This window comes from Ptychodera flava, chromosome 15 (genome assembly GCF_041260155.1).
Source record: "Ptychodera flava strain L36383 chromosome 15, AS_Pfla_20210202, whole genome shotgun sequence".
Classification (NCBI taxonomy): domain Eukaryota; kingdom Metazoa; phylum Hemichordata; class Enteropneusta; family Ptychoderidae; genus Ptychodera; species Ptychodera flava.
The window spans coordinates 12,576,019-12,599,141 of record NC_091942.1 but is presented as its reverse complement, the minus strand read 5'-3'; the positions used below and the strand labels follow the sequence as shown (position 1 = coordinate 12,599,141).

The 23,123-nt window shown below is 37.2% G+C and overlaps 1 protein-coding gene across 1 annotated transcript; it reads right to left on the bottom strand.

Moving 5' to 3' along the window:
• Positions 1 to 2,646: 2,646 nt before the first annotated feature.
• On the bottom strand, positions 2,647 to 21,274 carry LOC139151176 (dexamethasone-induced Ras-related protein 1-like). Its single transcript, XM_070723770.1, has 2 exons — positions 20,575 to 21,274; positions 2,647 to 4,967 (listed from the first exon to the last, which is right to left on the bottom strand). The coding sequence occupies exons 1-2, from the start codon at positions 20,855 to 20,857 to the stop codon at positions 4,438 to 4,440; spliced, it is 813 nt and encodes a 270-aa protein (XP_070579871.1). The 5' UTR covers positions 20,858 to 21,274; the 3' UTR covers positions 2,647 to 4,437.
• Positions 21,275 to 23,123: the final 1,849 nt, after the last annotated feature.

Here is a 23,123-nt window from a genome sequence, read left to right as displayed (position 1 = left end):
AATCATAATTTTCTGATTTCTCACTGTGAATAATGAGAAGATCAACCCCTTTTCTGCGGAGGAGATAGCAATTTTGTAATTTTGTTGACATAGAATTTTGACAGCCATACACAATATTTTCAAGGAAACTAAGGGAGTAAGTTGCATCTGTGTTGGCAAAAGAGAGGGTGTTGATTTTTTTAATGTTCGTAACAAAGGAAATTTGCATGTCTGACAGGAGGTATGATGAGACCATCTTAGTTGCTGATAACTTTATCTTGACAAGTGTGCAATTTTTAGCACCTCCAAACATCGACTTCTCATTCAATTTACTTTTGAATTTTACATAATCAATAATTTTGGAACATAGTTTTAACAAATAATCCTTAACTTAGTTGTAAGTTAAAAATGTCTGAGTGAACAAATCAAGGGGAATTGTGGGTAGCCTCACTTACTATGGACCGGCCCAGATTTGGTCCATTTCACAATTTCTTTAAACTGGAAATATGCTGCTCCTCGTTCATAATGGACAAGCTAGTGAAGTGATGGCATGGAAGTTGTTTGACAAGTAACCCCGTGTCAACAAAAATATTGGAAAACCATGAACTTGTAACACTTACCAATATAACAATCTTTCGAGAAAACTTGGATACAAAAACCTCATGTATGCTACATGTTCTGTGTAAACAAACGAGTTAAAATCTATTTTGTATATGTTACTACTCAATATGAGAAAAAAAATCAGAACCAAAGCCATTTGCAATGGAACTGTGAAACAAAGGAAAAATTGAAAAAGAGAATTACCGAGTGACCATAAGTTTTCAACAAGCTTGCCCGTAGGACAGATTTTTTCTTAGCTAACGCTAACTTTGTCTACATTTTTGACTCTCATATAACTGAAGATGCTGGAAACTGTATGATTAATATATATGACCTACTTCTACACCGGAATGTGACCAGCAGATTTTATACTTAAACGCACCTCTCGTTTCATCCTATGTACGTTGATGGTTGTACTTAAACACACGTTGTTCGGAATCTTTAAGCTTAGTTCAAAGAAATACTATTAAATTTGAATTTTGACCATTTTTTAAAAAAATTTTGTACAACGCCAATCTGCATTGCAGACTAGAAACCTCAGGCCAAACAAAATATTGTGCTGTTCCGATAACCCGACCTACTGTATTTGTTACCTTCCGACCCTTAACTTTTTAAAGCTACGTAAACACGGAAGTAAAATAAGAATAAAAACCCATAAAATCACACGTTCGTTACTTGGTATTTGATTTTTGCTTAAACGAGGATGTCTTTTGTGTTTTTTCCTTTTATTTGTATGATACATTTTTCTGGAAATGCTGTGGCCAGTGTTTGACCGCCCTGAACCCCTGAAAATGCATATTCAAAAATAAAAATATTTTGGAGAAAAAATCCGGCCGATCTACATTCCCTACTTTTGAAAGCCATATTATCGGAACAGCACAATTTATTTCTTTTCGCCTCATACGAAACACGCGTATAGACAGATACATACATAAACATATATAAGACGTTTGTGTTATTGTAATTAATATAATATATATATATATATATATATATATATATATATATATATATATATATATTACATATATATATATATATATATATATATATATATATATATATATATATATATATATATATATATATATATATATATATATATACACACAAATTACTTCCAGTACAAAGTAATGAAACCTGTGACTTAAGTTTCATGCATCCTGCAATTCTCAGACAGAAGTACTTGAAGTAATTTATTTTATTATTAATAACGCTCTGCGTTATCCATTTAATGCCTGTATATCCCTCAAGACAAGATTAACATAAATTAATAGATTATACAGGCATTAAATGGATAACAAGTCTAAAGGGAAAATTGCTGTCATCATTCAGTTGGCAGTCGGAGGTCTGAGGGCTCATTTTACGTACAGAACTCCTATTAGATCGATTTTGTATTGTTAGAATAAACACAATCAAGCTTATGTTTTGCATATCTGTATGGAATATGTGAATATCCTTTGGACGCTTTGTAACGTTTTGTATCAGAATGCAGGAAAACAAAAAAACCAAAAGCTGTCAACGTGAAATAGTAAGTGTAAGACACATGCTTTTTCATTTTGTGTCCCTATCAAGTTAATTTATGGGCATGCTCACTGGGATGACCACAGCAAAATATCGTCTCCGGACCCATAATCATGAAAATTTTCAAATTTTCTTTTCGTCTTTGGTTGAAAATTGAGTAAAACTGTTTCCTGAGGTTTGAATTACTTAATTATTGGTTTCCTTCTTTACCTTTTGTCTGCCATTTTGCCTCGTAGGCGAAAAGCGTTCAAGCGCAAACGATTGCTATAATATAGCTTTCAGTAGTTCAGAAGTTTAATTCAATGAGATATTGCTGTAAGTAACGAACGTACTGATCGAAAACCACAGTATTTATAATTGTGTATAAAGATCACGCGATAGATAGCAGTTAAAATAGATGGAGACCTTTCCAAAGCAATATAGCTCGGTACAAATATGCTTTCAGGGACTTGTACTCATTTAGCCGAACTGCAGTAAAATAGAGGAATCGATTTCCCAGGCTCGGAAAAACGCCAATAAAAATAAACGACAGTCAGGCTGGTAGGAGATTGAAATGTTCAATCGTGTTATTAACCATTTTATTGTATATTCTTATACATGTTACAATGTCGTGTGGATGCTTACGAATATTTCAGACCCAAGTAAATTTCAAGTAGATATGCCCATAATGATAATAGAAATTACAACTTTGTACCTGGAAGACGCTGTTATGATGACAAAATATTTATAGAAATGGAAAATCATATTTATTTAGTTTTTTTTTCTCAGGTGCATTGTGTGTAGATTTAGCTCATCTAGTGTCATTGACGAATGTTGTTGCTGAGATAATGCGATGCCCAGACCAGGTTTCTTCGTTTGAATAAGTTACAAAACAATCTCCACCGCCACAATGCTTTTGTTTTCCAAGGCGCGTTCCTAGAAAGCCTAAAAAGAAAATGTTTTTGTTTCCCATCCTCGATCGCGTCGATCTATACCAGCCGCATCAGCTGTCTTTTCCAGTTGACTTAAGTGTTGACTTTACTAACGTAGAGTGCTATATGCAAGGAACAAATTCTCTGTCGGACAACATATGCTCACTGTACGGTCCTGAACAGCTAACCCATGTCATCTTGTTCTATGCCACTTTTGCTGGTACATGCTCGTGTTCAGTCGACAGCTGGCGGTCGTCAGCTTACAAAAATAAACACAACAAAAACTGTAGAGAACAAATTGAAAGAACGCAATAAAACAACAAGCCGCGTCTCCATTTCAATGTTGCAAGAAACCTGATATGAGAAAACAAAACTCTAAATTTTTTAGACCAACACTGAATAATTAGTGGATGAGAAACATTGTTCTTATTAGTGTCGATAAGATATAAAAAGAGCTCAAATTTGACTTCGAGGGTTTTTGTAAGTCTGATGAGAAGATATCAGAAGGATAAATGCATAATTAATTGTTTATAGGACAAGGAATGCCAATAATCGATACCAACATGTGGTACAACCTGTATTGTTCGAAATCCATTGCCTGACTTAGAGATTTCTTGTTATCAAAGCCACCAGAGAGGGCGTCCTCTGAACTGTGTCAGCAGAGACGTATTCAGTAGACATGAATACACGTGTTAACGTATCTGTATGTAGCACGTTTCAATCAACAATATTAAAATTTGCCATAATAACAAGACTTTCATTAAAACAATACGTAAGAGGGAGATTATTCCATACCGTTGACTTTTTTCTTTCCGTTATAATTACTTCTGGACAGGAAACAGACAACCACCAGATGGAGAAAAATACAAATATTTTGCCAAGGAAAATGGCGCGGTACAATAAAACGGTCACATAGACTTTGGTTGATGTCAAATCTTATGACCAGTCACGTCCAATGACTTGACGAGAAGACAGCTGAAAAATTCAAAGACGTGGCGGTTTTGCTTATTACATACATATAGTTCTCACAAAAGATCACCCTGGAAAGTACGTTTGTTGACACATATGTATAGTTGATATCAAAGTACATAACATTTAGGGACGAATGGAAAAATCCAACCAATCAACGCATTGCTTTCGTAAATCGGGCGGGCTAGTCTCTCATCGAGATTCTTCAGATCTTGTCTTCAAGACGCCCATCATGAATTTTGGAATGATTCGTTTTTCTTTATCTCGTGGATATTTATTGATGACTCAGGTATTGCAAATGCCTTCTGATTAAAGGTCTCTTTATACATGGTGGGTTAAAACATGTGCACAGTTGAGAATATCGTCTTTTTCGACTTTTGAATGCACATTTTACGTATTGTTGTGAAAAAGAAAAATCCAATATGAAATACATGGATGTTGAATTATTACATTTTCACTGCAAATTGCATTTGTCTCTCTTTCCATCCTCATCGTCTTGTTCCATGTCCCGACTTCGCCGCAGTTTGGCGTTGACCGCCATCAGATCGCTGCGAAGACTGGGCCGGCGCACGTGGGGGGCCAGCACGCCGTACGCGTCGGTGATGCGCCTCCTTAGGGTGTGGCCTCGGCTGTTGATCGATGGGTTGGGACTCGTGGAAGCGCTGATTTTACGGTGCAAAGCAGGGCTCATTTCATTAGGCATCTTGGCGTTTTCAAACAACGCTTGGAACAGAAGATCGATATTGACGTTCTTCTTAGCCGACGTTTCGTAAAAGCTACACTTTTTAGCACTTCCTAATGTCCTTTTCACGTCTTCTGCTCTTACCTCCCTCCTGGCTTCCCTGTCACACTTATTGCCCGCTATGACCATCGGAACCGAACTTTTCTTACTTCCCTTTGTCAGGAGAATTTGATCCCGCAATCTCATCGCCTCTTCGTACGAAGCCTTATTGTCTATGCAAAATACCAATACAAACACGTCACCTATGGTAGAAACAAGGAAAAAAACGGACAAGGATTAATAACAAATTATGTTTGTTTATTGTTCATTCATGATTACTACCAATACAAGTACATCGTCTACGAGAGAGCCTAATTGGAAATATTATTAAGGTAGCAAGAAATTGAAAGACTTGAACTTTTCTCAAGCATTCCTAAGCAAAACTTTCAGTCATTCTCTTACACAAATCAAGAATAAGAATCAGAGGTCATCGACCAGATAACAGTACTAGAGTCGGAAACAAATTAGCAAACATTTACAGATATTTTTATAGAATGGGTGCTATCCCTGTGCTTACTCAACGGGGAAAAATAACATTTTCGATTTTTGAAAAACTATGACGGCGGAAATTTTGCTTACTCTAACAGCATTAAAATGGCCCTCACAAGTGGTAGATTGGTAAAGAATTTTAAAAATATACGAGTCAAAATTTCTGTCCCCGAGGCAGGTTGTACCTTGTAAGAGTTAAATATTTGTTAACCGGAGGATATGGATCAGTTCATCTCCTAGATGCGCGCCAAGTCTTCAAGTCGATCTGAGCATCATCGTTGGTCTGATCAATATCGCATGTCGACATTAATACCCTGCTCAGTGAGTCATTGATGGCGCCATCGACGGCCATCTTGTCGGGACTTGCAATCGTAATATTTTCTGTAACTACCATTTGTAGAGAATTTTAAGCAAGATAACCCATTTCTTTGCCAATACAACTATATGTGATTCAAACACTTTATCGCCAGAAGATTTATTTTCATGACAGGTAACTTCAAAAATACACGTCGGGCAAACAAATGTAAGGAAGAGCTGAGAGTGCAGCAGCAACTCATGAACAGTTGTTTTGATGAACATGATACGATTCTACGGACGGATTACCCAGAGCAAGGCTTTAATTCGACTCACATGCAGAAGAATTCTTCATTTTACACAAGATACGACGCCTTAGAAAATCTCGGATTTATTTTTCCGGTAAACGAAAGACAAGATATTTAGAATTCTGTTTGTCACCCGCCAGATATACGGGGCCAAGCTCATTACCTTAAATTCATCAAATTTCAGAGGACTGTGGTAGGTAGGACCTGCGAAAGAGTTTTGTTTGAAACAAACGTAAAATCGACAAGAACAATCAGCTCCGATAAAGACAGCAAAGCCTGCATAATTTACCAAAATATTTCGATACAATTGACAATCTCATAAAGACTTCACGATATTTAGTTACTGTTCACATGATATTGTGAAATCTTTCTTACCAGCTAAAAACAACGGCAACAAGACAACACACACAAAAACAATAAAACACCAATGAAACAACCTTTTCTTGAAAGGTTGGTTGTATATTACCGATAGTAATGTTAACAGAACTTAGTAAACAACTCAATTTTACCAGCCTTATACATGAAGCATTCAGAACCATTGCTGCCATTCGGTTGTATGAGCCACTTCAATACTCTGATTGCAAAACCATGTCAGTTATCTTCGATGTATGCAAATTAGAGCTTCTTAAAATCATCTCCTCGGTTATATCAGTTTGAAGTTGTTTATTTTGAATCGTCCTTGGATGATCAGTTACGCAAATTGCCTCCAATTTTATTTGAGATGCGGCTAAGGAAGTGATCAGCTCCATACCTTTATCATGCAAGTTTCCCTACCAGAATGTACTACTATTTGGTCAAGGCTATTTTGTTACATGGCCCGATTGCGTAACTACACGACTTTATTGTTTGAAACCAGGACTATTGCATGCCTGATGTAGTCAGTGCAGCGGCCAGGGTACCGGACTCATGATCTAAGTATGATGAGTTTGAGACCGAAGTACATCTTTTTGAGCCCAATTCACTTTTCATGACTTCGTCCCTGCCCACTGTGGTGGATGGGTACCTTATCCTACAATTTGGCTTATCGGATGATCAATTGAAAAAAAAACCAAAACCTTATTTTAGTTTCTGAGTCAGGTCGCTTTTTACACACTTGTTCCAATAATACTATAACTTTGGTATGTTTTGTTTGCGCAAAAGTATGTTTATTTTCAATAATCAACAATTTCTCACCCGCAAAATTACCGAGTCGATATACTAGACATCCAAAAAACATAAGATATCAAAATTTTCCCATAATCCATCTGTCAATTCCGATTTTGTTAAATGTATATCAATGGCTTTAAGAGGACTGTCGTCTTCAGAATTACTGCCATTTTGCAAGAAACGTCCAAATATTAATCATGATCTTAGGTTCGCTGACAGAGGATAAAAATACCCCAGATGTTATGGCCTTTGCCATTACGATATGAAACATAGGGAGACGCGTATTTTATGTATATGGACACTCTGTTTATGATCCTTCCGTAAAGAAATTTTACAAGCCTTCCTGTTTGTCAGAATTTCCAAGTCATAAAGAAATATGATTGCTGAAAATTAAGTTTGGTCCTTGGGATGTCTTAGCTATTCGATATATGGTGTTTTCTCTTCACATTTAATGTTATCACATTATCACATTAAATGTTATCACATTAAATCGCGGTTCGATTCGGGTCTTGTTCCCTGGAGTACACTGTTCCGAACTGTAGGGCGCAAAGGTCATATGCAAATATATAATTTATGCAAATTTACATATTTGGTAGCCTGTGGGTCATCAATGATCGACGACCCTCAGACTAGCTGTTTTACTGTCTGATTTAATCTGAGCAATAAAAAACATATGCAGCTTTCATAAGCTTGGAATTAAAATGGTACAACTTTACCGTTAAAAAATGCATCGGCTATTTTATTATTTGAGAAGTGAAGAAAGCGAACTGCACGAGTTTACAGTAATTTCATCTTTTTACCAATGGGTATATCATACACAGATGTTTTTTCCCGATGTTAATGAGAGCAAAAGCGATCCCGCTTGCAAAGTGACAATTATTCATAGGCAACTCGACAGTTTCCGGTTAGCAAGGTGACTTGTCGGCCCTCTTGAATGGTTTCTGCACTACAAGGGTGTCGCTAAACCCCTGTGGAATTCACTGTTGTTTGACTTCAGTCGTGATTCGTCAGCACAGGGCAGATTATGGTTGACCTATCTCGACATTTGGAACTAGAAGGTGATTTCTACAAGCAAGCGAATGACAGTTATTCGCCATGTGACTGCGTAATGTTTGTACCATCAGACCCGAGTAACCGAGTTTGCGGTGGATTTACAAATATTCGTCGATAAAAAACCTGTAGAACAAAAACAAATCGATATCATATAGGTAGAACATCTAAGACATTTTTGTCGTTATGGGGGGGGGGACAAGTTCGTATGTGGAACAAAAATTTAAGTTATTTTTTATATCAATCCATTGTTAATTTACCTGGCAGTCAAAATTTAAAACCACATAACACGCGTGTGCTAATCTTAACGGTTTTAGAATCAGCAATTTATTATGGTATTCGCCACTTTTCCTCGAACGAATGCATAACCATTTCTCATTGGCTTCATGCATTTCCTTCTCCGATTTGCAATGTATTTCGGGGAAAAGACATAAAACAGACACAGAACCTCGGAGACCCTAGGTCGGTATCATGAGATCTGTGTGCAAAACTCAAGTATTGGAACGTTTTCACTTCAAGAACAAGGTTTAATCAAAGGTCTCAATTTCAGAAGAGATCGTTTATGTTAGACATCATGAGTGAAGCATCACGACTCAAGGATTACGCGTGCGTGGTTATGCCTAACGTAATCTGTAGAGTTTTTAATACCGTTCATCGGGAACTTCAAGGATTATCGCGCGGTATCTCGCCCTCGCACGACATTATCGGCGTTACTCTATTTCTCACTCCAGTTATGGCGCCATACTGAAATCGAAGAAGTCAAATTTACCTGTTTTGGATCCAGCCCGTAAGATCGGGGGTTCTTACACGTCAGGCTTCAGAGTAACGATTCAGTTTTCAGTCGCGTTCATCGCTGTTTTACCGACGTGTCATTTCTATAATTTATAACAGGCATTTCGGTTACTGTGTCCAACGTCACGGCAAGTAGAACCAACCACTGTACGTACTGACAGTAAAACAAAATTACCTGGATGAGTTTACGGCCACTGACATCACAAACTTGTATATCAAGATTAAGTTTTATCCTTTAGAAATTTCATTGCATCTTTTGATCTAAACCGATTGGGTAAAATCAGGTTGAACAAACAATGGGCTTCGATGTTCAGGTCATGATGCATATAGTACGCTCGCGCAGCCTTGGATCGTGTTCACATGCACGATTTGGAATTGATTTAGATTTGTAATGGGAAATTTTGCTGTTAAATTTTACGATGTCGTGCAGTGGTTTCAGCTCATTTAGATTTCATTTATCTAAACGGCCTGAAGAATTCGGTCAGTAATTATGCAAAGACGATCGATCGAGTCCTTGTGGAAGTCGTCTTCAATCAGAATTGTAAATCGGCTGTCGTGTGAACTTTTTGTGCATCCAACGTATTCTCTGTTTTATACAGCTGAACTTGCAATTAACGGCTTAATTACGACACGCCTTTCTGCGAATTAGATGGACATAGACCGCCTATTTTTGGCAATGATCAGATATTCGGAGGGTGGACAGAAAGAGTTTTAGACCCAAACTCTATCGGGATGATTTCTGCCTTGCAAACACCCTCAGTCATCTTTCAGACGTGTTGCTTGGTGCGAACGAAGTGAGAATTCCGCAACTGCATTTAAAGGCCACCATTTGATGACCTAGTGCACCGGCTTATTTTTCGGCGACGCGGCAGATCAGCCTATCGACCACTTCTTGGTAATCAAGGGACGCACTCAGGTTAATGAGATAAAAGAAACGTCCCCTTCCCTTTGGGATTGTTTAAACAAGGAAATGGGAAGATCGATGGACAGCGGTACAAGTACTCGGGACAAGCAACAAACGCGACTTGGAAAATGCATCTAGCGTGTCTAGTCATCACTTGAACATAGCCAATTTGTCTACAATGTCCATTCCACTGACTGGACTCATAAATAAAACCTCGCATGCAGTTCGTACGACGCTCCCCTATACAGGTCAATGCGAACCAAAGAAAAGCTGTACCCTTGAGGTGTATCGGCTTTCGGTGTGTACCGCATCTGATATGAAGAATCGATTACCCCTAGAGATGAAATCTTGGGAGAGCTTTTACAATGAGAGTTAAATACCATAATGAAATAGGGAGGATCTAATGCTTCGTGCGCATGAACAGGCATTTGAATCGATTATGAAGTTCGATCCCACTGTCAGCGAACTTGGCCTATTTTAAAACACGGCATATTGCCAAACAGCTGTGTTTTTTGAAAAGATTCGGTAGTTTCAGTTGAACAGAAAGAGACTCTTAGGGACCTAATTACAATCTCTTTCAGAATGATCAAGTAACGATGATTCAATGGTGTACAGTTCGACAACCTTCCTCTGGCGTCTTGCCAAGACGATATCACGTGACATTCATTGCAGAATTCGCCTCAGTAGATCGGAGAAATTGCTCATGCTCTCGAAATTTCCATGTAAATGATCCTGAATGGTGAGTGAGGACACAAAGTCCACAACACGGGGGCTATGTTGTAAGGATACACGCGAAATACTTCCTTCACGACTGTCGGAGCCGTCATGTTGACAGCCCACATAGTCGCTCATTCTCAAATTATTTGGTTTAGATTTGTTTCATGTTGTTCTGCTAATTGAAACATGCTGAATTATCAATCATTAGAGTTCTGCCCACACGTCGGGTATACACACAACATGTTAATATTGTTATGATATAATTTCTGGTACGCACCATAAATTATGTCATCGAAGCGTTCATTGTTCTATCGACATACAAGCAGCGAGGGGGTAGGGATGAGAGAACTGACAGTTCAGTACGTTTCTATATAAATTTGAACATTTTGTAACTAAAATTACCGAAATAATTTTAAAAGGCGACGACAGTGTCCCTTTTTAGCTATTGCTTGCTGCATGGCCACTGTATCACCCCTATTTGTAACAATCAACCCTATTTGTAACACTAACCCAATTTGAAACAAAACTTAACCCAATTTGTAACAAAAGCCTAATTTGTGAAAATACTTGGCAATATTTGTGTGCATTGTGATGACATAATTGGTCTCGTTTTTCCAAAACTTAGGTTGTAGTTACAAATAAGGTTTTGTTACAAATTTGGTTAGTGTTACAAAAAGGGTTGATTGTTACAAATAGGGGTGATACAGCCACCACAAATGATCATATAGCCGCCACCGTGATGTCCAATCGGTGGCTGTCTTGGTTTCGTTTAAAAGCTCTAAGTACTGCACATTATATCATAAGAATAACAAGCATATTGGAAATATTATTAAAGTGCAGAAATACGGTAAATTTCGCCGTTTGAACAATATCTCTCCGGTAACATCCCCCTAAGTGAGCTTTTTCCAAAAGTGACCAGACAAGAAGTTTTGAGTTACACGTATGCAAATATACAAAAGTGCGAATGATGTTCAAAATGATCGATTTTCGTTTATACTGTGTTCGTTGAATATGACATCGTTCACGTCAGCAGTCTGATTGTAATCTGTTAGAATTTAATACTAGACTAGTAGGCGAGCGGCAGGCTCACCTTTTTTCACACTTAATGTACCCACCTTACATACAGCCACATCATACATCATTTGAAAGCTTATTATCTCTACTTCAAGAAAATTGACGATGTGGAGCTGCCAAGTAGGGCTATACCTCCCTAATTTGCATAATTATCATGGGTACCCATTTTGCATAAATGTGATATAAAATTAGGAAATTCATTGTTATCTACTCTAAACATACTTTTAAACTATCGAGTGATATATCAAATGAAAGGTATTTGCATGTAGAGTACAAAATGGATATCCAAAAAGATATTTAATATGGTTTTACTGCAATATTTTTATATTTATATTAAAGAAATATTTTCCCCTTTTGAATAACAATATTTTAAAAATTTGAACACATACAGCCACATCATACAGCCACATCATACATCATTTGAAAGCTTACTGTCTCTACTTGAAGAAATTAGACAATATTTAGCTGTCATGTGCGGCCGTAGCCCCTAATTTGCATAAATCCAACGAGTACCTAATTTGCATAATGTGATGTAATATTAGATATTCATTATTCACTACTCGAAACATACTTTTAAACTATCGAGTGATATATCTAATGTAAGGTATTTGCATGTAGAATTCTAAAGAGGCATCCAAAAAGATATTTAAATTCATTTCACTGAAATATTGTCATATTTATGTTGAAAAAATATTTTCCACATATTCAATAACAATATTTAAAAAATTGATACAAAAATTCAAATCGTACTGCATCATCATACGTCATTTGAAAGCTTACTATCTCTACTTCAAGAAAATTGACAATTGGGAACTGTCAAGTACGGACGTGGCCCTTAATTTGCATAATTTACTTGGGTACCCAATTTGCATAAATGCGATTTAAAATTAGAAATTTACTAACTACTATAAACATACTTTAATTTATCGAGTGATATATCAAATGAAAGGTATTTGCATGGAGAAAACAAAATGGATATCCAAAGAGATATTAATATGATTTTACCAAAATGCTTTCGTATTAATGTAGAAGAATATACTTTTCCCTTTTGAATAACGATATTTTAATAATTTTAACACATAGAACCGCATCACACAACCACATCAATCGTTATTTGAAAGCCTATTATCTCTTCCTCATAAAAAATGACGAAATGCAGCTGACAAATAGGGCTGTAATTATTTAATTTGCATAATGCACACGGGTACCTAATTTGCATGAATACGATAGAAAATTACAAAAATCCATTGTTAAGTACTCTAACCCTACTTTTCAACTATCAAGTGATATATCAAATGATAGGTATTTGCATGTAGAATAGAATAATGAACTCCAAATACGTATTCAAAATATTCTTATTGAATAAATGCAGTTAAATCGTAAACATCTTGACTAGTTTTTAATATTCAAAATATTGTGTAGTAAATACGAATAATGCTCACGTTATGGGGATAAATATCTGAATTTGTTTTGCAATTGATTTTTTGTTTATTAAGGATACGAAGACTGGAACCTTTTCCTGTCTAATCCCCATATAGCTGAACAACAAGAATACATCAAACCAAGTGGAACTAATTCGGGATAATTGGGTCTTCATATTTTGCAAATTTTCTAAAACGTGTTTTGTGCTCTATAGTTGAGTGTTGAAATATTACAAGTTACTCTTAAAAACAAGCAAAAAGAAAATAAGATGAGCTTAAATTTGCAAATTAAACCGACATTACTTCACCATCCATGTATCCCGAATTAGTTCCAATCTTGTTATAAATAGCTGTGTGTTGAATGGCCCTTTTGTATTATTTATGTCATTTTTGTTTCAATTTCTCCAGAAATCTTGTTTTGATAGAGACATCATTGGTTACTACATCTGTGTTACATCTGTATTTTCAGTTCAGTTATGTGGAATATGTAGACGGAAGGCACCACATTTCATTTATCGTATTTATTGTTATATAATGAAGGAAAAACAACTCAACACACCATCCAAATCTTCGTTATTTGCATTTTGTGTATGATATTGTGTATATTGTCAGTGTATATTATGTTTGACTGTTTTATATCAAGTGTTAATTAGCCATGCCGATTATTCCAGTTAACAGTAAAATACTAACGCCACTTACAAGTTGGTACCTCATGCTAAAAAGACAAGTGAACAAAATGACGCCCACCAGGAAAGTTCGTGGGCCACCCAATTATAAGTGGATGATGTAGTCCAACCTTTCACAGATCAGAATTCATTGACTATTTTCTCAAACAAATCATGAAGAAATAAACAGCATACATCAAAGATACGACAGATTTTACACGGAAAATTGAGACAATAAAAGTTCCGGCCAATGCGACATTGGTAACACTAGACATTGTTTCAATGTACACTAATACAATCACAATGAAGCAATGTAATCAGTCGACAGAGCATTAGGCCTAAATCAGGAAAGATCACCAAGTGATTGCATAATCAAACAACCAACAACAAAATACAGGATAGCTATGCTGAAAATGATCTTGAAAAACAACACTTTCAAGTCAACAGTGAATTTTACCGTCAGGTATTTGGGTGCGATACGGGATCTCCAGTTTTACCAGAAATTCCCGACAAAATGAGAATAATTCAGCAACACACTGAACAAATATCGGTCTGACTGAGATTCAGAGACGATGTATGATTCTCATTGGAATTCAACACGAGCTTAATGAATTCATATCAAACATAAACAAATGCATCATACTTTCAAATTTTCGAAAACTCTTCTCAAGAAATCATACCGTTAGACCTCATTATCTACAAAGGTATCAGTGCAACAAAGAGAACATTCTCGACTGCAAAACACACACAAAACAAACAGATACATTGCGGTTCATGAAATCAAAGGGCAACATTCAAGGGGCTTGTTAAACGCTAAACATTACGATACATTAGAACAATCATGCAACGACAAGACAATACAGAATACAAGATATTTCCGAGATAAAAGTAATGAAATGCGACAAAACGATTCTAAATCGTGTTTAATCATTCTAGCTTCCGTACTTGAACAAACTGAACTTCAGTGGAACAACTCGATCGGTAACACGTACAATCATTCAATCAGTGCGCATGTTTCACCAAAAGAAAATGAAGGACTGTTGAAGACAACTCTATTCTCGAAAGGCAGCATAAAACGATCGCAGTATCACATTAGTCTTGCCACCCCATAGGGCAGGACACGTAGATTAGGGCCACGTCTCGCCATGGCAAATCAACACTATACATAAAACGGCCAAACATAACATAACATACACTTACAATATACACAATATCATACACAAAATTCAAACAACTAAGATATGAACGATGTGTGGAGCTGCTTTCTCTTATTACATGTCACCAATTGTGTCTGCTGTCAAATTTATCTTCCCTGCACAGACCTTTGTTCCTGCCAAGGCAGCGATAACTTTGGCAACCCTTTTACTCATAACAATGCTGGTGAAGAAGAGGATGATGAATTCCTACAATTACTAGATTTACTGGAAATGACATGAATGATTTGGATCATGAATCATGCAATTACTTTGACTGCAGCTTACTCTGAAACATTGTTTCAACTACAGAACTACATTTCAACAACTACAACAGTGTCGTTCATGTGGATCTTTTTGTTGCATTGATACTTTAGTTAATTTTTTTAAAATACCATTATTCAAAAGAATTTCAACAGAAATATGAAAATATTTCAGTATAATCACTTTAAATATCATTTTTGATATCAATTTTGTGTTTTACATGCAAATACCATTACCAAAGACCATATATCACTCGATAGTGTAAGAGTGTGTTTAGAATAGTTAACAATGAATTTTCTAATTTTATATCTCGTTTCTGCAAATTGCTTACCGGTGTAAATTATGGACATAAAGGGGTACGGCCTTCCTTGATAGCTCAACATTGTCAATTTTCTTCAAGTAGATATAATAAGCTTTTAAATGATGAATGATGTGGCTGTATGATAGGGCTGTATGTGTTAAATTTTTAAAATATTGTTATTCTAAAGGGGAAAATATTTTTTCCATATAAATATGAACATATTTCAGTGAAATCAATTTCAATATCTCTTTAGATATTCATTTTGTATTCTACATGCAACTACCTTTCATTTGATATGTCACTCGATAGTTTAAACGTATGTTTAGAGAAGTTAACTATAAATTTATAATACTATATCGCATTTATGCAAATTGGGTATGCGTGTTGATTATGCAAATTAGGGGTTATGGCCCGATTTAGTAGCTCCAAATTGTCAATTTTCTTGAAGTAGAGATAAAAAGCTTTCAAATGATGTATGATGTGGCTGTGTGTTGTGGCTGTATGTGTTAAAATTTTGAAAATATTGTTATTCAAAAGGGGAAAATATTGTTTTCCATATAAACATGAAAATATTTCTGTGAAAACAATTTCAATATCTCTTTAAATATCCATTTTGTATTCTACATGGAAAGACCTTTCATTTGATATATCACTCGATAGTGTAAACGTATCGATAGAGAAGTTAACATCAAATTTCAAATATTATATTGCATTTATGCAAATTGGGTACCCTTGTTAATTATGCAAATTAGGAGGTTATGGCCCTACTTGGCAGCTCCACATCGTCAATTTTCTTAAAGTAGAGATAATAAGCTTTCAAATGACGTATGATGTGGCCGTATGTAAGGTGGGTACATTAAACTCCTAAAATAAGGCCCTTTTTGTGGATTCGCCGCTCGCCTATAGCGGTTATAGAAAGGCTAATATACTTTTTCTCCATATTACATGTACAAAGGAAATAACGCGTCACGTTTAGTACTCTTTTAGTGGTCACGTTAACACAACGTGATATTGTGTAATTTGTGTCGTCTTTCGTACGCAATTTTTCCTGGCTATCCCGCAATTCCAGGGAGTTTGGGGACGGAACATTATATCTTGAGAGGGAGTGATCAGAAAAACGATAAGTACATAATTTATCTTTTTCGAGTTTCGTACTTTTTCCAAATTCCAGTCATGCGAGTATTGTTTTCCAAAATCAGCAATATTTAAACTTTTTAAAACAATATTTCACATTCGATGTCGTACAAAATTAGAAGTCCGCCCCGTTCCCTCACTAAATCATAAGCCTGAAGTATTTTTCAATTATTTGTTTATTAGACGGTGATCGTCGTTGGTGAACTGAAATTCCTCATTCCAGGACATTCAAGTCCTAATTTACCGAATTGTGACAAAACGAAACAAACAAGCAAAACAAACTACACAAGAGCTAAGAAGAGTATTGAAAACATAAAAATATATCTTGTCGAACTACTGAAATCGTATTTCAGCTGTATACAATATGTGTACTAAAATAAGACACATACTGCAGAATAGAATAATGAGCAGGCGCAGTGACATGGAGGTGCAGGTTGATATCGAGAATTAAAAATATCGAATTCCACAAAGAGTGTAAAGTTAAGAATCAATCTTGCAAAATGGCGGTCTTTCGTCGTGCTGTCGCCTGTCTGCCATGAGCGGCGTCTTCAATTCTGAGAATTGGTGCTTTGGGAACGGGTGTACTTGTCTTTCCCCGGTGTGCCTTGGTGAAACGGACAAGAGAATGCGACGCGGGGGATTACATACGCTTTCTGTCGAAAAATTACGCATTTAGAATCATGATGCAGTATTGATTCGGACATATCGCTGAACGCCGATAGTTAAAGCATAGAGGGCTGCAGCGTCGGCGCATTTCATTAGATTAAGGTAGAATGCACCTCGGGGAGAGATATTCAAATTTTAACAATTCTCTTTTTATCAACCACTTGTGGCGGCTCCCTTTGAAACTCGTGGAGTGAGGAAAATTTTCTCCGTCTTATTTTTTTGAAAATCGAAAATTTATTTCTTTTTTGCGCATGGTTAACATGGGGATGGCGGCAATTTATATCGGTATTTTTTAGGTAAATTGTTTCCTCATAGCCAAAGCTTGCCCATTAACCCCTGATTTTTATTCTTGATTTCGCAAGGGAATGGTTTCAAATTTCCGCAAGGAACGTTTGAGTAAAAGTTTTAGTCAATCAATTAAAAGGCACGTACTACCTTCAGGCGTACGCTTCGACACGGATCGCCCTCGGAGTAAGGTGATAACGATACTGTGTGTGCATTGTGAACAATGTGTAAATTTGAAGGGAGTTTAGTGAAAATCCAAGAGTGTTGAATCAGCAGTCTATTCTTGATCCGGGTACTTGATACAGCCGTTTTGATGTTGGTTAACGTAAGATGTAAAGAACCCACCCTTCTTTCTGCTTCGTTTATGAGAACAGCTTTGCAATGATCTGTGCGCGACAGTTCTAAAACGTTGATAAATAAGATTAGAAATTTCCTATACCCATCAAATTTCATAAACAAGACCAAAACCAACTTGTTCTAAAATGCATTTTTATGTATATTTAAAATAAAATCCACGCTTCAATTAGTGCACACTTTGTTGATACGTATAAAGCTGACATTAGACAAACTATATACCTTTCGCTCATATTAATGTCTGTCCGTCTGTCTTTAGAGCACTCTCCCTAGTGTTGGATGTACTAATATAAATGAATTACAGAATACATACATACATACATACATACATACATACATACATACATACATACATACATACATACATACAAAAACATACAGATACAGACAGACACACCTGTCATACTAAGACTGATAGACTGACATACAGACGAACGGACTGGAACACATACAGAAAGACGGGCACGCAGAAAAACAGACCCCCACACAGACATATCAGAGGGTGTTGACACATCACAGAATACTGATCCCGTTATCTCATTCTTTGAACCAAATCCAATTATATTTGCAGATTAGATTTCTTAACTAGATAACGTTTTCCATCTTCTAGAAACGCGTATAACCATGTTCAGCACGCTTCATAGCGCAATGTTCTGTATCTGACCCGATGGCGAGCCCTGTTTATAATCATATCGCTGAATTTCGATCGTAGACTGAACTGTGTGAAAACATCTTAATGTGCTATTTTTAGTTCGCCTAATAAGCAATGGGATCGATAATTAATTTATAATGATTTAATTCCATTCCGTATTGCCTTTTCTTTCATTAAATCAAAGCCGTTGGCGTAAGAACAGGTCTTTGTCGTTAATTATCCCAATTTTCGTGCGCCCAATGACCTCTTCAACGTTCATTCACTATTCTACCTCCTTCTATATTAGCGCATGAACACGTGCGTTTCTGAAAATTGTACTTTTAACAATTTTACCTGGTGACTGTGTACAGTCAAAGGAAGTGTGTTGATATGTTATTGTATACCAGGGAACATCGAAGTGAATTACAATTTTACATCTCCATCTCTCCCTCTCTCTCTCTCTCTCTCTCTCTCTCTCTCTCTCTCTCTCATTGTCTTAAAAACGGCTACTTGCTTTTTTGTAAAAAAAAATAATTGTAAAACATCGTACACAAACCTTGCGCGCGTGATTGAATGTGAATATTGTTATTAAAATTCAAAAGTGCTTTGCATCCGTCATATGCACTTTCCTAACTGTTTATTATGGGTGGGGGGTTGGGGGTTGGGGGTTGAACAGGCAAAGAACAGACCACTCAGTGTAGTTTTCGTAAAGGAAGAAATGTCTGCCATGATGTTTGCTATGGTACAAGTGCAATGCTCTGGGTTCGTATTTCATCACAGAGGACAAGCCTGCACCTGTCCGACGTCATAAACATTCGATGAAATACGAAAAAGCATTAAGCAGTATCGTAAACTACATCACAGCCCCGAGGGTGGCAGCCTTTCTCGTTGGCAATTCCTTACTTCGTATTTCACTTCCTCTCTCGTCGTTCTGGTTTCTAACAAGTGAGCGGCTTCGAATTACTTAGCCACAGTTTTAAGACCTTTTTGTGAATTTTTTAGAGCAAAGTTCAGAGTCTTTTGGGTCCGCTGCTGTGTGCAAAGGCATATACCTCTGCTCATACCTTGTGAAGTCTAGGCAGGTTTTCTCGGCCTTCCGTTTTATTCCCTTTTATGGCAGTGTCAACATAGCTATGCTTGTGGGGGCAAACCCCATGAATAATTATGATAGCTTACGGCATATATGGCCCCAAAGTCATCAAACCCGTTCGAATCCACACATTTGTGATTCGAAGCTAATGACTTATATGCCCATTTTATCATTGCGTGATTTATCACAAGGGCTGTTGCATATATAGCAACTACCGATCAATTATTTAAGTCAGGCAGTTATAGACAAGCTGTTCACCACCTGCCCGGTTCTCTATCACTCTGAATTTCAAACACAGAGCTCCAACTTCCATTATACAAGCAACAAAGCCATCTATCCCGAGGTTTGAGACGAATTCGACTCTTGTAGTGTGTTCAATGGAACTCTAACATTGGAAACGATGTATCGGTGCGTTTCATATAGTCCACAAAGAGCCTTTACCTAGCTATTGCCATGGAAACCATGAAGCCAGGCTCCATTGCTTCGCGAGCTTTTCTGTATGATCACCATCGGCAGTCGAGTAATCGATGCTGTGAAAATTGAAACATACTGAAAATTTTACTGCGTTGTTGTAGAGTTTGTATGTTGTTCGGACGCCAACCAGAAACAGGTTAATTATATGTGGAGGCAACGTACAAACAGCGAAAATCATCGAACCCAACGGAGGCACGGGGCTGTAGCAAGGTCAAGACGCCCCCTCCCTCTTCAAGAAAAAACACTAACAATGCCTTCAGTATTCAAAGAATTAATATTCTTCCACAGTTACAAGGATGGCAAAAATTCCATCAATAAATTGCGACTGAATGGATTTCAAATTGGTGCTTTAATTATGAACTGTTCTACCCGGGGCACGGTGAAAATCACTCAGTCGACGACTTTATTTTTCCAAATGCCAACATTTCAAAAGATTTATCAGGCTGAACATTGGAAGAAAAACTAATATCCTTTTTCCGAACCATAGTTAAACATGAAAAGTTGATAACAATGACTTAAATTCGATCGAGTTTTTAAAAAAGACTAATCTACGCTTACCTGTAAGTAAAGATAATCTCTCCATTGCAGGAAAGGGATTATTTCCAGACGTATCTAAAATATCCAAACGATAAACCTCTCCTTTTATTCTGTAAATCTTCCTGTGGAAATCTTCAATCGTTGGTGTGTAGCTCTCGTCAAATTTTCCATTTAAGAAGCGATTTACAATTTCTGTTTTTCCGACTTTTGCCGACCCCAGTATCACTAAGCGAAAACAATTCTTCGGCGGAGCGTTCATTTCGGAGTCCACTATCGCGGTACTGACGCTGGTACTCATCGCCATGTTCAGATCCGTTTTTACCCAGTGCACTTTTCACCATGCAAAAATACGTCCGAAGCAGTCACCGAGTATCGAAGAGACAAAGAGGAGCGGATGACAACAAACACTCACTCAGTGTTCCGTCTGCCAACGCGTGGAGTTGTGACTGTACATGCTGTAGATAGGTCAGGTCATTGCGACAACTCTCGCGTTTCTCGTATACTGTCACGTTCTGTGCATTGCGGCAGGAGCGGGCTATGTGTACAATGCCATCTCGGTTCAGACTCACATAAGGAATTCAACTGACTGCGCTGAATAGAGTACGCATATTCTCCAGCCTTTCGTTATCGATGGAACCTTCACGAGAAGGCGGAGGAAGCGAGAAAATCCGGGAGAAGTTAGCCTGCCGCAGTTGTCTTCACCAGGTCCGTGCTGTGACTAACTGTAAGCTGACGGGATCCGCCCATTGCTACGTATGGCCACACGCTTAATTACCTCCTTTATTGTGTCATAGCAGTCATTTTCCCCGTTCATCCCTCTAAATAAGTTTAGCATATAATTATGACACCCTGCAATACAGGAAGTTAAAATTGTATGCCGAGTAGATCGAGGTTCCTAGCGTGTCTTGCCAGTAATACAGCGGTATTTTTTTGTGCTGCTCGGTATTTTAAACCCTGCCCACATGTCGCAGCTCATGCATTAAATAAGCCATGAAGCATTCTCCGCCCCTGCTGTATGACTCTGTGATTTCCACCAATCTCGCATTTTAATACTTCTGTACGACAACACCGCCACTTACACTCGCCTTGAACACATGATGCCACCGCCCCATAAAGCTCATCTTGAAAAAATGCTATGTAACCGTGAAAGGAGAGAGGAAGACGTAGGCAACCCTATCACGTCCAATTGGTACTTAATTACGACTTCAACCCGAGGCGCATTTATGTGCAGCAACTTCATTCGTACTCCATCGTATACCATTCGCCGGGATCATAATAAAATATAACGACTTGCACACTATTTCATTAAGGCTATATGGCGGCTGTTGATTTGGTAGTTAGGTTGACTGACTTTCTGAGTGTTGCCTGGCATTATCCCCCTGGCGAATAGTCGAATACCTGCCAGTGACAGTATACATGTAATTGGATCGACTTTGCGATAAGCCCCCGTAATATTGCTTTGACTAGTGTCCCCGTCTTCCGTTCATAGTTTGCCCTCATCGGTTTTCATTTCCAGGCACCCGACAGTGGGCATCTGCGCACAAGAAGGACGCATGCGGACTTCTACTGCGAGGGCAGTTCGGATCATCGCTTATATGCCATCCTCAGTTTTTTACCTCCCAAACGACTGCATTATCGCTCTCCAATTTATTAAAAAAAGGCTCTGTTGTGTTTCAATTTGCGCTCACGCACCGACATCATATAATCAGAATTGACTCTGAGATGGTGATAAAAGTGCTGTTTGTACGCCCGTTTCCTCTTCGCACATAGGTTGGACATTATAACATTTGAAAGGGCAGTGCATTTCACACTGAGACATCCGCCTCATAAGTGAAAACAAACCAGTAAAGTGTTGACTCTTTGTAATTATTGTTCCTTCCAAAGATGTAGCCCGGGGTGATTAAATCCTTTCCATGGCTATTGTCTAAATATGCAAAAGGGAATCTTAAGCGTAAAATGCTTCTTCCCCAAACAAATTTAAACGGCTTTTATTTATGAATACAATTCGATGGATGGTATCGTGCAAAATGCTCGCATAACAAACTGTCAGTATTTTCTTCTCTATCGGTTTCTATTTAAATCGTTTGTTCATTTTTGAGATGAATGCTGTTTATCATAGAAAAGTATAATTAAAAGGCATTGTACATGATAATATAATACAATCATATTATAACTATCATTAACGTTTTAGTCGTCGTTTTGCCCATTCAAATTCAATAAAAATATACTAGTTATTTACTTATTATTTATATACTTATTTATTTATGTTTATTATGTTTATTTATGTTTATTTATGTGCTTATGTACATTTTATATCTGAAGTGAAAGTGGTATCGAATGAGTGGTTGTTCTAACATTTTAAAGATATATGGACCTCAGAATAATAAGCCCTTAAACTTAAAACCGTCCTCTTTAATGATCAATGATGAAAATAAGGGCAAAGTGCAAATCTTTGGATGAAACAAAAATGTACCTTTATTTGAAGGTCAATATAGCCGCTTTATTCAATGTTATCTATATATGGAGAAACCACATTTTCTGTTAAGGTGTTATGCAACTCGAACGTGAAA